The following is a 16,565-nucleotide window of genomic DNA, read 5'->3' as shown; positions in this document are numbered from 1 at the left end:
CCCCCCCCCCCCCCCCCCCAACTCCCGGCCAGCACTGCCACTCATCCCAACACCCTCCTCCCCGGCCAGCACTGCCACTCATCCCAACACCCTCCTCCCCGGCCAGCACTGCCACTCATCCCAACACCCTCCTCCTCCCAAGGAGTACGAGAAGTAATAAAAATAGAGAATACATGGAAGGGAGAGGAAAAGAGGGGGAGAAACAAAAGAAAAAAAAAAAGGGGGAGAGAAAGAACAGGAAAGATGGCTATTAAGAGGGATGGGGGGGAAAACAACAAGAAATTAAGATGAGAGATAAAAGGGAAACAAAGGAGAACATACAGAGAGTGGTACATCCTAAAATGTACCATAAGGGGTTTTACTACTGTATGAGTGGAAAGGACTCAAGGAGCCCTAAATGTCCGCGGGTTAGGGGCGCAAATTACTTGTCTTGCCTTGGGTGCCGATGACCCACGCTATAAAAATTCTACAGTTAGGGGTCCCTACAACTTGGAAATTTTATCAAGGTGTCACGGCACTAGGAAGGTTGAGAACCACTTTATTACATATTTTAAGAGGGGGTTCACCCTATAAAAAAAAAAAAAAAAATAGTTTCTTCTAGCATAAAAATTCGGCATAGTAGCGCGAGCTACAGTATGCCGGTCTTAATTTTTTTATCCCCGTACTCACTGTGTAATCGTACATAGAAGATTCTGACTGCCCACGGGGAATGGGCGTTCCAATCCAGACGGAAGGTGATTGACGGCCGGCTCTGGCGCGTCACGCTTCTCCGGAAATAGCCGAAATAGGCTTGGCTCTTCACGGCGCCTGCGCATAGTCTGTGCGCAGGCGTCGTGAAGAGCCGAGACCTACTCCGGCTGTCTGCGGGGAGCGTGACGTGCCAGAGCCGGCCGTCAATCACCCTCCCTCTTGAAAGGAACACCCATTCCCCGCGGGCAGTCGGAATCTTCTATGTACGATTACACAGTGAGTACGGGGATAAAAAAAATTAAGACAGGCATACTGTAGCTCGCGCTACTATGCCAAATTTTATGCTAAAAAGTTGTTCTGCAGGGTGAAACACTGCTTTAAATATGAACATGTTTATGACTATGACTATGGGTTTTCTGACTGTCAAGGACATCTGACAGAGCCAAGATATATGAATATAGGTGAGGTGCCCTGCCCTAGGCTGGCTAAATGTAGCCTTTGGCTCTCTGTATTCAGCTGAACAGCAAGTTTTTAGGTCTGGTCAGGTCTATCCCCAAGAGCCTGGTGGCAGATTTGCCCTTGCCTGCCTGTGGAAGAATGTTCTAGAAAGACTTAGTTAGACTTACCGGTGACGGTATTTCTAAGAGCCTTTCAGGACAACCTTGGAGAGAGCGCAGCTCCGCCTCTTCATTAGGAAACACATGCTAATCTTTAAAAGCCCTCCTCTTCCACCATGGCCTCAGTTATTGTGGTCCGACTCTCTGGAAGACATAGCACAGAAAACCACAACACCATGATAGATTTTATAACTTATTACTTTAACATTTAGGGAGGGTAACAGCGGTTGTCCTGAAAGGCTCTTAGAAATACCGTCACCGGTAAGTCTAACTAAGTCTTTCTCCAGTCGCCTTTCAGGACAACCTTGGAGAGGATAAACAAGTAACTTACCCTAGGGTGGGACTACTGCTTGCAGAACCTTTCTGCCAAAGGCTTGGTCTGCGGCAGACAATAGATCCAACCTGTAGTGCCTTAGGAACGTTGAGTAGTTGCTCCAAGTGGCGGCCTTGCAGATCTGCTCAGGTGTAGCGCCGGCTCTTTCGGCCCAGGAGACTGCAGTTGACCTTGTTGAGTGTGCCACAATACCTGAGGGAGGCACGACTCCTTTGGCTTTATAGGCTTCTGAAATAGCAAGTTTAAGCCATCTGGCTAAAGTACTTTTGGATGCTTTTTCCCCCTTGCGGGGACCTGAGAAAGCTACAAAGAGAGCATTTGACTTTCTGAAATCTCTGGTGACTGAAAGAAACTGTAAAAGACACCTTTTCACGTCTAGTGTATGGAACGCTTCTTCTCCAGCATTAGAAGGGTTTGAAGCAAAAGTGGGTAACACTATTTCCTGTGACCGGTGAAATTTTGATGATACTTTCGGAAGAAACGAAGGATCCGTTTGAAGGATCACTCGGTCTGGAAAAATTCTTAAGAAGGGTTCAGTGATGGCCAGAGCTTGGAGCTCACTGATTCGTCTTGCTGACGTAATAGCCACCAAAAAAACTGTTTTGAGGATTAAGTTTTTCAAAGAAATATTCTCCAATGGTTCGAACGGAACTCCCGTCAAACCTTGTAGTACAACCGATAAGTCCCAACTGGGAAAACTTTTGAGGATCACTGGCCTATTTCGAGCTAGTGCCCTAAAAAACCTGGAAATTAAAGGTTCTCTGGACAGAGTTTTTTCTAAGTAAACAGAAAGAGCCGCTACCTGTGTCTTTAAGGTACTGGCTGCAAGTCCTTTTTCCATTCCTTCATGGAGAAATTCTAGCACTGAGACCACAGTCTTAGTTTGAAAGGTCTTGGAAGAACACCATGAGTTATACTTCTTCCACACTTTAAGATAAATTGATCTTGTTACCTCCTTCCTACTGGACAGAAGAGTTTTTACAACCTTGTCCGACAAGCCTTTATTTTTCAAAATGTCTTCCTCAGAAACCAAGCGCTTAGATGTAACCTGTCTGTTTCTGGGTGACACACAGATCCCTGTGTTAGAAGGTCCTTCTTGGGAGGCAACTTCCATGGAGGTTTTGCGGCCAGGTTCAGTATGGTTGCGAACCAAGGCCTCTTTGGCCAAAAGGGAGCAATCAGAATTAGGTCTGTTTTCTCTTCTCTGAATTTCCTTAAGACCAATGGAATTAAGGGAAAGGGGGGGAAGGCGTAGCACAGATGGTAATCCCAGGGATGGGCTAGAGCATCTATGCCTATCGCCTGGTCTTCTCTGTGGAGAGAAAAGAAGTTTTGAACTTTCGTGTTTTGCTGACTGGCAAAAAGGTCTACTTGAGGATGTCCCCATTCCTTGGAGACCATGTTGAAAATCTCCTGACTTAGACTCCATTCTGCTTCTATTACTTTCTTTCTGCTGAGAAGATCTGCCAGCAGGTTTTGGGATCCTTTTAGGTGGATTGCTGACAAAGAGGCCACATTTCTCTCCGCCCAAGTCAGTAACTGATTGGCCAGCTCCATCAATCCCTGGCTCCTGGTCCCGCCTTGTCTGGTCACATAGGCCACTGCTGTAGTGTTGTCCGACAAAATTTGAACATGACAACCCTTCAGCATCTGTTGAAAAGCCAGGAGACCCATAAAAATGGCTTTTAGTTCTCGCCAATTCGAAGACCTCCTTGCCTCCACTTTGGTCCATGACCCTTGTGCGGTCTGTCCATCCAAGTGGGCTCCCCATCCCCACGAACTTGCGTCCGTTGTCAGACGTTTGTCCGAGGGAAGGACCCATGAGAGACCTTTTGTGAGATTGGAAGGATCTCTCCACCACCAGAGGGACCGCTTTACCTTTGATGATAGAGAGAAGGTTTTCTCCAGTGACTCCTGGTGAGACCACTCCTGTAGGATGTTCCTCTGTAGGGGTCTGGAATGAAGCCTTGCCCATTGAATGGCAGGAATCGAGGCCGTAAGTTGACCTAGGACTGCCATGGCAGAACGTACTGACACTGGGAGATTCGTTTGAATCTGGCTCACTGCAGAAACTACCTTTTCTACTTTTTCTTGAGGGAGAAACACCTTCTGCAGAACTGAATTGATGGTGTAACCGAGGAACCTCATTTTCTGTGAGGGGTCTAGGTTTGATTTTTCTAGATTCAATATCCACCCCAGGCTCTCGAGATGAGCCTGGGACGTCTGGAGATCTGAAACCAGCTGATCCCTTGAACCTGCAAAGAATAAGAGGTCGTCCAGATAAGGAACAACTGAGACCCCTCTCAGTTTCAGAGGCTCCAAGGCTTCCGCCATCACTTTTGTAAAGATCCTTGGTGAGGATGAGAGGCCGAACGGCAGAGCTCTGAATTGGAGGTGCCATATTGAAGTTCCCAAGTTTATTGCCAAGCGTAGAAACTTTTGTGAGGCCTGCGCTATTGGCACGTGTAGATACGCATCCCTTAGATCCAGAGAGGCCATGAAGCACTCTGGTGTTAACAACTTTGTGATGGAATAAATGGTGTCCATCCGGAAGTGCTTGTACCTTATAGTTTTGTTCAGGATCTTCAAGTTCAAAATTAGGCGATATTTGCCTGAAGGCTTTTTTACTAAGAATATGTGGGAGTAAAACCCTCTTCCCTCCTGATCTTTTGGGACTTGGACAATAACTTCCTGTTGGATCAGATCCTTTAGAAGGTTCATCATTGCGGAAGCTTTTTCCAGATCCCTTGGTAGGGTTGTCACATAAAACCTGCAAGGAGGGCACTCTGAAAACTCCAGACTGTATCCTTGTGTAACTATGTTTTTCACAAAGGGGCTCTTGGTCAGAAGGCTCCACTGAGAAGAGAAAATGGACAGTCTTCCCCCCACAGGAGTCAGATTGTCACTTGTCTTTTGATGACTGATCCTGGGGCGACTTAAAGAGGATACCTCCTCTTCCTCTACCTCTTTGAGGAAACCAGCGCTTTTTGTTTTCTTCTTTTTTGGAGGTTTGTGGAAAAGAACGAAAATTCTTTTTAACAGGTTGTTTCTTAGCCGGGAAAGCCTTCTTTTTGTCGGCTGTTCTATCCAGAATCTTTTCAAGATCTGGTCCAAACAGTAAGTCCCCTGAGAAGGGTAACCCGCAGAGTTTGACTTTAGAGGCTGTGTCCCCTGTCCAGGTTTTCAGCCATACTGCACGTCTGGCTGAGTTCACCAGGGCAGAGGATCTAGCTGACAACTTAATTGATTCAGCTGACGCATCAGCCATGTACCTGATTGATTTTAGAATCAATGGAAAGGATTCCAAGATATCCTTCCTTGGTGTACCAGCTTCAACATGGTTCATCAGCTTTTCCACCCAACACTCCAAGTTTCTTGCCACCACTGTGGAGGCCATTGCAGGTTTTAGACTAAGAGAAGTAGAGTCCCAGGCTTTCTTTAACAGGGAGTCCGCTCTTTTGTCCATGGGATCTTTTAGTATCCCCATGTCTTCGAACGCAAGATCCGTGCGTCGAGACACCTGGGAAAAAGCAGCATCAACTTTTGGCTTTTTATTCCAGGCTTCAGAGTCTTTATCTTCAAAGGGAAATCTTTTCCTTAGACTTTTAGAAAAGAAGGGGCCCCTTTCTGGATCTATCCACTCTTTTCTTATAGTATCTGATACTACTTTATGAACTGGAAAAACCTTGTGTTTGGAGGCATCCAGACCCTGGTACATTTTGTCATGAAGAGATAATTGTACCTCCTCTTCTTGAATATCAAGTGTAGTATAAATTGCTTCAAGAAGGTCATCTACTTCATCTAGAGAGACTTTATATCTGGAGTTTCTGTACTCTCCTTCCTCTGCCTCCTCATCTGAATCCCTGAGTGAGCGAAGAGTACTTGTCCCTTCATCCCCTGAATCCACAACCTCTGACCTCGAGGTGGAAGCTTTTGGGCTGGGTGGTAAATGTTGGGGTTCAGCTTGCACTGCTGGAGTCTGAACCAACATAGATTTGACCGAATTCAAAGAACTTGCAAGTTCTTGCACTGAAGAAAATAACATTTTATATTGCTGGGATGTCTCTTCTTCCACTAAATCCTTAATACAAGATTTACACATTGCCTTCTGCCATGAATCTCTGAGAGGGTTTTTGCAGGAAGGACATTTCCTTTGAGTTGGTGGCTTTTTAGTTTTTTGTTTCTCCTAAAACACAAAAGAGGGTATTTTACCATTGGAGAAACAATAGGTTTTTTACAAACAAGGAAAAAACCGCCACCACTTTAAAAGGAAGATGTGATAGAAAGATCCACAGCTAATCAAACACCACCCAGTGCAACTGTCAGGGACCGAGAGAAGTTACCTCTGACCCTGCAGTACAGGCTCCTTAAGGAGGACAAATAACAAACAACCATATAGGCCCAATAGTAAGGATAGAGGCACCGCTGTACCCCCCTACCTGGACCTGAGCAGCGTCTGAGGCGCCTGTCTCCGCCATGGCTGTAGGTTCTTCCATCGCCGAGAGAAACACAGCCGGGACTGAATGATTTTTAAATCTTTCCCGGGCCCGCGCGTCATCAAAGACGGCCGGAACCGGAATACGCCGCTCTTAGGCCTGTCCCCTGACCTCTGCGTTACTAGGCGACGTGGACCACGTGTCACCACGCCTCTACAGGAAAGAACGCTGCTGTGCATGACGTCACCCGCCCGCCAGGACCCGGGACCGTCATGCGGCGTTTCAAAAATAAACACCGCCAATGCGGTAGTGAGCCGCCCGGCCACCTGAGCCAAAACAGCGGACCCCTGGGCACTCAGCGCCGCTTCCTGTAGAGCCTTCACTCCACTGAGCAGGGAGAGGCTGGAGACTCCGGAGGACTCCCCCCACCCTTAGGGGAGCCTGGGATGGCCACTGCACACCAAACAGAAAAGGTAAGGCTTACCCCTCCAACCTTGGAAAGAGCGCAGCACCCCTGGTCCACAAGCATGCGCTTCCACCATGGCGGAGGAAACACAATAACTGAGGCCATGGTGGAAGAGGAGGGCTTTTAAAGATTAGCATGTGTTTCCTAATGAAGAGGCGGAGCTGCGCTCTCTCCAAGGTTGTCCTGAAAGGCGACTGGAGAAATAGTGCCGTCAGGGCCTGGACTTGGGACATCTGCTGTGTTTAGCAGTAACACTTCTCGCTGAGCAATCCAAGATGCTGGACATTTCCCTGACTGATCGCTTAGACAACCTTGCTTTTCCTCTAGTTTCTGGTGAACCTTGAACCCTTTGCTCCTATCCCTTCCTGATTTAAGTAAATATTTTTTAATTTACCGTTTGCCAGATTATTGTTCTCTTCAGCGAATATCTTGCTCTTGTCACTCCAGTCTTGGCTACCACTCATTACTGACCATTGGCTTGTTCCTCGACTACGCTCCTGCCTGATCCCTACCGGCAACCACTTGCTACTGACCTTTGGCTTGTTTACAGACTATGCTTCTGCTAGATCCCCTCCTACTATATCCACCACTGGAACCTGACTTGCTCACCTCCTGGGTGGAGCAATCCTGAGGACTGTGACCTGGTACCAACATGCAGCAAAACCCATCTCCTCCATCAGGTGCTCTTGTTAGTACTCTGACTCCATTCCCTGGGTGAGCCTGTATCATCCGCCAGAGTGACCCGCTTGTTTGCCTAACTGGTCGGTGAGAGTCTCTACCGCTATAGCTACTGGTCTTCGAGCCTGACCCTTGACATACATACATACATACACACAGGATTTTGCCCAGGAGATTTTGTGCGTGAGCCGGTCTGGAACCAGTTAATGAGCAGTGCCATCAGGATAAGTCACGTGCACGAGGCCCATCAGGCTTTACATTTGGCAAGTCGATGGTCAGTCCCAGTGACATTTAGCTCTTTATGTACAGCATTTTCTTTGTATGCTGCCTCCATCAAAATTCATTATGCACAGATTTTGCATATATAAAACCAACAACGAAACTCATCCGATTTGGCGCTGTGATAAATTGTACAGGCAAGATTTGCGATTCGGCTCACCTTGAAGATAAATCAAGTCATGTTCTGGCTGCTCCTCCAATAAAAGTCCTTCTTTAAACAGACATCCCAGATGCTCAGTCTTTACATAGCATTTGTTGGAAGGAAATCCTGACCTGTGTGGGGTGAACTCAAACCAAACTTCTGAAATGAGAAGAAGATTTTCCTCCAGTTATTGTCCATCCCGAGATGTCTCCTCTACACACCGAAGAGAGTCACCTCTATTTCCTCTTCATTGCAAACAATGACCTTCCAATCTTCATCAAGGACAAGAAAACTAACAAAAATTACCAACCGTAAAGCCAGCCACACACTACATAGTTAGTTAGCCCAAAACTGAACTGCATATTCCAGATGAGGTCTTACTAATGATTTGTACAGATGACGTCTCTCTCTCTGGAGTCCATCCCTCTCTGTACAAGAAAGGACTTTCCTCGCTTTGGAAGCCCCAGCTTGGCATTGCATGTTATTGAGCTTATGATCAACCAAAACCCCCAGATCCTTCACTACGGATCCCCCCAGACCCTTCACCAATATGGATCCCCCCAGACCCTTCACCACTATGGATCCCCCCCCAGACCCTTCCCCACTATGGATCCCCCCCCAGACCCTTCACCACTACAGATCCCCCCCAGACCCTTCACCACTACAGATCCCCCCCAGACCCTTCACCACTACAGATCCCCCCCCCCAGACCCTTCACCACTACAGATCCCCCCCCCAGACCCTTCACCACTACAGATCCCCCCCCAGACCCTTCACCACTACAGATCCCCCCCCCAGACCCTTCACCACTACAGATCCCCCCCCAGACCCTTCACCACTACAGATCCCCCCCCAGACCCTTCACCACTACAGATCCCCCCCCAGACCCTTCACCACTACAGATCCCCCCCCAGACCCTTCACCACTACAGATCCCCCCCCAGACCCTTCACCACTACAGATCCCCCCCCAGACCCTTCACCACTACAGATCCCCCCCCAGACCCTTCACCACTACAGATCCCCCCCCAGACCCTTCACCACTACAGATCCCCCCCCCCAGACCCTTCACCACTACAGATCCCCCCCAGACCCTTCACCACTACAGATCCCCCCCCAGACCCTTCACCACTACAGATCCCCCCCCAGACCCTTCACCACTACAGATCCCCCCCAGACCCTTCACCACTACAGATCCCCCCCAGACCCTTCACTACTACAGATCCCCCCAGACCCTTCACTACTACAGATCCCCCCAGACCCTTCACTACAGACCCCCCCAGATCCTTCACTACAGACTCCCCCAGTATGTATGATGCATGCATATTCTTAGCCCGCCCCCCCCCCCCCCCAAGTGCAGAACTTTCCACTAGAAAAATGTTTGAAAACGTTTGCCTTCAGAACATTAGTTTGATCAGTTGTTGGTGGGGGTCAAAGTGATGTGCTTTTGACTACAGTGGTGAGATATTTTGAAGGAACAGGATAGAACAATTCTCTAGAATCAATCAGTAACTATGGTTTTCATTCCAGAAATTCCAAAACTGAAGTGGACCTTTGTCTCGATACCCAAATAATGCACGTGTGTGGTAGTAAAGAGGGCGGGCTTTAATACCCACATGCCACACACACACGTCCATGAGCACCAGAGCTTTCTGTGCCGAGAGCGTGCTCACTGCTCAATCCTAGCACCTTAAAATGGAAGTAAACCCATTGATTTAACAGTTAAAAAAAATAAAAAGCTACATTCCTGGCATATTGGTTGTGCCATCAACCGAACTGTCCAACCATCCAATGGCCGTTGTCATAACTGATCACATGTGCACATCACGGCAATTGAAGAGTAAACAGAGGCTGAAAACGATAGAAGGGTTTACTTCCACTTTAATTGAGCTGTCAAAGACGTCTTTCATTACTTGCCAATGACCAGAAGTTGACGGGACCAGCTCCCGATCATGCAACTACTTTGACAGCCAATCACAGTGGTTTCCACCCTCCAGCCATACATATCCTACTAAAGAGGAGCCGGGGGTTGGTGGGAAGGGGTTATTAGTGAAGAAAATTCAACATGCAGCACCACTCCCAAGCTCCACTAGTTCAGTAACCCGGTGATCGATTCCTGCCGGGTGCAGCTTACAAAAGGACACATCTTGTCCGATACCGAGAAGCACACCAGAGAGAAATGGAAGCACACGTGACAGGAAAGCTTCAGCGCCAACCCCTCCACAGCCCCAAACACAGTGGTTCTCAACCTTTCTAGTGCCGTGACCCCTTGATAAAATTTCCCCAAATTTCCCAAGTTGTGGGGACCCCTAACAGTAAAATTATTTTCGTAGTGTGGGTTGTCAGCACCCAAGGCAAGCCAAGTAGTTTGCGCCCCTAACCCACGGAAATGTAGCGCTTCTCGAGACCCTTCCACTTGTACAACATTAAAACCCTTATGGTACATTTTAGGATGTACTACCCCTTCTCTTCGTTCTCCTATCTTTCCCTTTTATCTCTCTCTATCCTAATTTCTTGTTTTTTTTACCCCCATCGCTGTCTTTCTTGCTCTTTCTCTCCCTTTTTATTTGTTCCTCCCCCTCTATTCCTCTCTCTTTCATGTATTCTCCATTTTATTTCCTACTCTTTGTTGGGGAGTTTGGGATGAGTGGCAGTGCTGGTGGGGGGGGGGGGGAAGAGATGAGTGGCAGTGCTGGTGGGGAGTTCTGATTGGCCAACTTGCTCCTGATCATGGTCATCTGCTGATCTGAGAACTGTAGTGGGGACTTTTAGCGGCAACTATAATCACAGGTAGTGCTACTCACTGGGGTAGGTTCAGGTAGGGCTGCGCACTCTTACGGAGGCGCAGCGTTCCGTTTTTACGCTACGCCTCCGTAAATTACTTGCGCTACGCTTCAATCACGAAGCAGTAGCTCCGTAATTTGCGGGGGCGTTCCGTAAAAGTGGCCGGCGTAAGCGCGCGTAATTTAAATGATCCCGTAGGGGGCGTGGATCATTTAAATTAGGCACGTAGTGCGCATGCTCCGTCGGAAAACTTTCCCGACGTGCATTGCGGTAAATGACGTCGCAAGGACGTCATTTGCTTCAACGTGAACGTAAATGGCGTCCAGCGCCATTCACGATTCACTTATGCAAACGACGTAATTTTCAAAAATCGCGACGCGGGAACGACGGGTATACTTAGCATTGGCTGCGCCTGCTAATAGCATGAGCAGCCTTACGCAGAAACCGACGAACGCAAACGACGTAAAATTCAAACGCCGGGCGCGCGTACGGTTGTGAATCGGCGTGAGTATGCAATTTGCATACTCTACGCTGACCACTAGGGGAACGCCACCTAGCGGCCAGCGTAAGAATGCAGCCTACGATACGACGGCATAAGAGCCTTATGCCAGTCATATCTTAAGCTGCAGTCGGCGTATCAAGCTTTCTGAATACAGAAAGTCGATACGCAGGCGCTACTTAGCAATTACACTGCGTATCTATGGATACGCAGGCGTAATTGCTACCTGAATCTACCCCAGTGTCTCCAGCTTCACTGTGTCTCCGACTTTGTGGTGTTTCGTAGCAGTGACACCCATGTCAAAATCAGGAGATAGGGTCTCCTCCAGCCCCTCCCACTTTACATTTCTCACCAGTCAGCTGACCTCTAGTCTCTGCCCCCAGCCATGCCGTGAACTGAATGGGCGGCTGCAAAAACGGTGAGTGGGCAGCCGCAAAAAGGCTGGGAGAGAGTGTGGTGTGGGCTTCGGTAACAGCCCAGGATCTGGTGACCCCTGGCACATCATCATTTGACCCCCAGGTTGAGAACCACTGCTCTAATGCATTTCACCCATCATGGGCTTAATCCAAGAGCCCATGATAGGCAAAATGCGTTATTGGGTGTGGTTCAGGAGGGGGGTGGAGCTGAAGACTTCCTGTCCCATTTGCAATTGAACGGCTCTCTGTGTTCTTTTTCTATCTCTCCCTGGTACGCTTCTGAGGATTTTTTACTAGGTCCCCTTTGTATTTAAAAAAAAAGAAAAAAAAAAAAAAAGAAAAAAGGAAGTGTACAATTACAAAAGGGTATCAGTCAAGATACAAGAACTCCCACATCTGTGGGAGCAACTTCATCCAGACCCGGCCAATCAAAATATCAGGAGAGCGTAACTTGGAGGACCTCTTGAGAAGGTCAGCGGTGGGAGAGGGAACTCTGGGACACCACATGGCTGGAGTGGTGGTGAGCATTTCCGGGATTTTCTTTATTTTTTTAAGTACTTTCATTTATGTGACTCAATCGGAAGACCCCCAACAACCACAGTCCAGGGTTGTAGGGAAGAGGCCCTTGTGCTGCTTACCATTGGGTCATTGTATGTACGGTTATGAGCTTTCATATGAAAATTCACAGGCACGTTCATTGGAAAATCTACAAAAGTGTATGGCCAGCTTTAGTGCCCCACTAGCTTGATAGGCAGCTTTAATCTACAGCTACAAAAGAATCTTATTGGCAGGGCTCAAGTTGGATGGCATCAACTTACCAGGGAAGGAGCTTGTAGATTCTGGCTGTAATGAAATGGGCAAAGCAGTGTATGGAGCAGAGGGATAATGACCAAACCTGACATTTTAGTTAGTCTTCATTCGTAGTAATTATAAGTTCCTTACAGGGAAGAATTCATAAAAAAGGCAGTTTTAGTAACTCACCTGAATCATGTTCATGGATTTTATCCTGTGCCACAGCAGAGTAGATGGGATACGGGACTTTACCATCCTCGCACATCTTCTGGTGACTGGAAAGCTTTCCTTCATTGATCTGGAGAAGAGGGGAGTATTAAATACGTCGTTTTGGTCTACCCCAATCTTCAATAGTGTACCCCAAGCTTCAGCACCATCATTGATGTAGCCCAAGCTTCAGTAGTGTACCCCAAGCTTCAGCAGCATCAGTGGTGTACCCCAATCTTCAGTAGTGTACCCCAAGCTTCAGCACCATCATTGATGTAGCCCAAGCTTCAGTAGTGTACCCCAAGCTTCAGCAGCATCAGCGGTGCACCCCAAGCTTCAGTAATGTACCCCAATCTTCAGTAGTGTACCCCAAGCTTCAGCAGCATCAGTGGTGTACCCCAATCTTCAGTAGTGTACCCCAAGCTTCAACAGCATCAGCGGTGCACCCCAAGCTTCAGCAACATCAGCGGTGCACCCCAAAGTAATTGCCCTACTTTTACTGATTGCATGCCAAGCAACTGCAGATGTTACCAGCACATTGTCATACATGGCTGGTTTTCCTGGCCACAAAAGTAAAAAAGGGGCATGGATAGCAGTGTCGTATTGGCATTATTGGGCAATGTTGTCACCTTCATCCATGCGGTCATTTATATAAAAATTTAAAGGTTGGGCACCCCCTAGACTGTCCCATGTTTGAGCCAGACCCTGCGGCGGGCGGGACATGGACCCCAAATTATTTGGGCGGATAGGCTCACAGAAAAGTTATCTACGTTACTGTGCGTGGGCTGTTAGCCCTCAACATTTTGTTGCTATTGCTCATTGTGTAATTTAATGTTTAATTACATTGTTTATCTTATTTTCTCTGTCATGTCTTTTCAAAACCAAATAAACATTTTGAAATAAAAAATTAGAAGGTTGTGTAGGCCGGGCCCCGCAGATTTTTTTCTCCAGTGAGTCAGCAGGCATCATGATTGATAATGGATTTACAGTAAGGGACTTGTTTTGTGATAAGATAAAAAAACAAAAACACATAACTTGTCAAACATTTGGGTGTCCATTTCTACGTTTATTTTTTATGACCCATCGGCAGACCCCCCCACAACCACAGTCCAGTGTTGTGGGGGAAGAGGCCCTTGTGCTCCTTACCATGGAGAAAAGGTACTTTGTCCCAAGTTACCCCTCTTATGTTGAGGGCCTAGTGTGGTTTGGGGAGGTGCACTTTGAAGTTCACTGAACACCTGCCGAACCAAACCCAGAGCCAACGGTGGTGCGTCTATAAAGGGTGCAGGAGCGCCACCCCCCTTCTCCTGCATTGCATGAATCTATCTATCTATCTATCTATGGTCACTGCTGACACCCCCTATTCAGTTGTCCAGCCCCTTTTCGGGCACCTGAATTACAGCAGTGGGGGGCGTTTTTTGGAAGCACCGATTAGAGCTATAGGCTCCAATAGGCATCCAAAAATGTGAGAAGCGGGCGTAACGCAATGCGTTCGCTTCTCACTCATCTGTATGTTAGCAAAACAAAGGAATTCACTTTGCCAACATTGAACCCCTTTCAGCCAATCAGGTGGGCCAGGTCTGTGTTAAGTTTCACCTGATTGGCTACCGGCCATCCAATCACAGCAGAGGTCGAGGGGAGGAGCAGGCAGGAGAAGACAATCGGGTCGGGGAAGAAATGGGAGGACACCGGACAATGCTCGCCATCACCCGCTGCCCACCCGAGACAAGGTAAATGCCGGGCAGATGGTGGGCACAGTGGCAACACTTGGGGCACAGTGGCTGTGTTTGATGGGAGTTTTGTTTTTCAGAATTTCAGTTGAACTGAGCGCATGGAACAGTAAGGCAATGGCAGGAACCAAATCTAAACCAGCAGCTCCTTCAGGGGGGGGGGGGGGGGGTAGTGCTACACTGGTTACTACATCAATAACTGTCTTTTTGGTTGGGGCCTGGGTGGCCAGGCCCTTCGGGACACCAGGGCCTCCTACATGTGTATGGGCTGTCCCCCCCCTGATGGCAGCCCTGTGTATGGGCCTTACGTGAAGTCACCCCAGATTTAAAAGGTTCTCTTGGGTTCCAAAGCTTGGAGAGGACCTTGGCTTGTACTTACTACATTTATAACGGAGAACACAAATGTATAGGCCCAGAAATCTGTCAGAGAGAAGGAGTTTCCAAGAAATTTCTCCTTCATCTTCTTCCATGGCTCGGTCCAGTCGCGCTCATTCTCGGATTTGATTTGCTCACATAACTCAATCTCCAAACCTTCCATACGTGAAAAGTCTGACCAGTCACTTTCAGAATACAGAGAGGAGATACACCTAGAATGTTAAAATAGCAAATTGGATGTTTGATCGGCATATCAGAGTCAGTCCCCCCCTTTCTTTCCTAGACTGACTTTCCCTTATTCCCTCCTACCTTTCTGGTTTTTCTTTTCTCTCGTTCTTACAGATGTCATTCCTTGGGGTTGGGCTTAGGTGTTGAGCCACCCTGGGATTCTGAGTAGGCCATGGCGCACAGCCTTTTTCTCCCTTTCCCTCCCCCCCACCATTTCGCATTCAATTATCCTTTAATATCATCCCAATTGCATGAAGGTTTAACTAGGTTGTTCTACGTGCAGGGCCGATCCTAAGGGTCACAGGCGCCTGGGTGCAGAAATATTTCTGGCGCCCCTACATGGGTGTGGTCATTTTACCAACTCCTCCCCTTTACAAACGTTTATATGGCAAAGACTCAACCACAGAAATGCTCCCCCATGAAGTCTTCATTACCCCGGGATCCTTATATGATCTCTTAACAATAAACAAAATACAGGAAGAGAAGCAGAGTACTGTATTGGGACCTGGAGGGGTGGGGGCTCTCTGATGGACACAGAGAGGTCTTCTGTTAGAAAGACCCCCATATATACTACAGACATGATACAGGAGATGATCAGAGACTGCAGACATGATACAGGAGATGGTCAGAGACTGCAGACATAGTACAGGAGATGGTCCATTAGACCCCTTTCACACTGGAGGGGTGCGCTTGCGGCAGTGATGTATTTAGGTTTTGTGCTGCCCTAGGCCTGACTAAACTTGTGCATCCCTAATTTAAATATGACGCACCCCTTCCTGTCAGGGCAACACCCCTTGAGGTTAAAGACCTGCCCTTCCCTTACTCTATCCAAAATGTTCCTATAGTTCTACTTTAGGCACAAAATTCTGATAATTTTATGGAGAGGACTAAAAAGATATAACCATGCCAATGGTACAGCAGTCAGGAAGGTTTGTGGTCCAGGATGATAGGACAGTCAAAATTAGAAGCTCCGCCCCCCCTACAGTTGCGGGATGCTTGCCTCTCTGCCCAGTCCGCCCCATAAGACTGGTGCTACACTAACAGTGCTACACTAATAGCGCAAGGCGGCGGGGACTCTTTCCATGCTGCCCCCCTGCAATGTGCTGCCCTAGGCCTGGGCCTTGTTGGCCTAGGCCAGGATACAGCCCTGGCTTGCGGGACGTCCAAAAAATTCCTGCAAGTAGCTTCTTTGAGGCACTTTCGTGTGTGTATACACATCGGCGCCCCCACCTCTGCAGGCGCCTGGGTCCAAGCACCCTGCCTAGGATCGGCCCCTGTCTGCGTGTATTCCTTTTGGATTTTTCTGCAATACCCGATCATGCTTTAGCCCCTTTAGCAGTTCTTTTGACCTCATGGCTTTTGCTCTGATACTTTATGCATTGTCCGTTCGGGGGTGTGTCTTTCAAAATCATGTCCAATCAATTTACTTAATATATACCAGAGGTGGACTCCAATCAAGGTGTAGAAACATCTCAGCAAAGATAGAGAAAAGAGATGCACATGATCTTAAAAAAATTAAGTGTTGTTGCAACATGTGTAAAAAATTAAAACAATTGCCCCGGGCATGAAGTGGTTAAAAAAACAATAATAGCCGTTGCATTATGTATTCAACAAATTACTATATAAATTGTTATAATGTACATACCATGTTGATCCAGATATCCCACCGATGTATGTAACGGCACCTAAAAGGTTGAGTTCGGCCAGTTTGGAAATTGTTCCCAGAAAACCAATCATGGCTCGGAGTCCACCCCCCGATCCCAAGACCGCGATTACAGGAGGGTCAAAATGCTTTAGAAAAAAATAAAAATAAAAATGTATAATGAAATACTATCACTGTTACAGATTGAGTATGTATGCGACGGTGGTAATACATTAATAACAAAATCAAAAC

The 16,565-nt window shown here is 47.6% G+C and overlaps 1 protein-coding gene across 1 annotated transcript in view; it reads right to left on the bottom strand.

Moving 5' to 3' along the window:
- Positions 1 to 7,604: 7,604 nt before the first annotated feature.
- Positions 7,605 to 16,565, bottom strand: part of LOC120923278 (cytosolic phospholipase A2 gamma-like) — a 9,911-nt gene continuing 950 nt past the window's right edge. Inside the window, exons 2-5 of the mRNA XM_040334952.1 lie at positions 16,317 to 16,462; positions 14,448 to 14,655; positions 12,321 to 12,429; positions 7,605 to 7,801 (exon numbers count right to left, since the gene is read on the bottom strand). Of these exons, the coding sequence (XP_040190886.1) occupies positions 7,605 to 7,801; positions 12,321 to 12,429; positions 14,448 to 14,655; positions 16,317 to 16,462 (660 nt within the window). The remainder of the gene's footprint in view (positions 7,802 to 12,320; positions 12,430 to 14,447; positions 14,656 to 16,316; positions 16,463 to 16,565) is intronic.

This window comes from Rana temporaria, unplaced genomic scaffold (assembly GCF_905171775.1).
Source record: "Rana temporaria unplaced genomic scaffold, aRanTem1.1, whole genome shotgun sequence".
Taxonomy (NCBI): Eukaryota; Metazoa; Chordata; class Amphibia; order Anura; family Ranidae; genus Rana; species Rana temporaria.
This window is presented reverse-complemented; position numbering and strand designations above follow the sequence as displayed.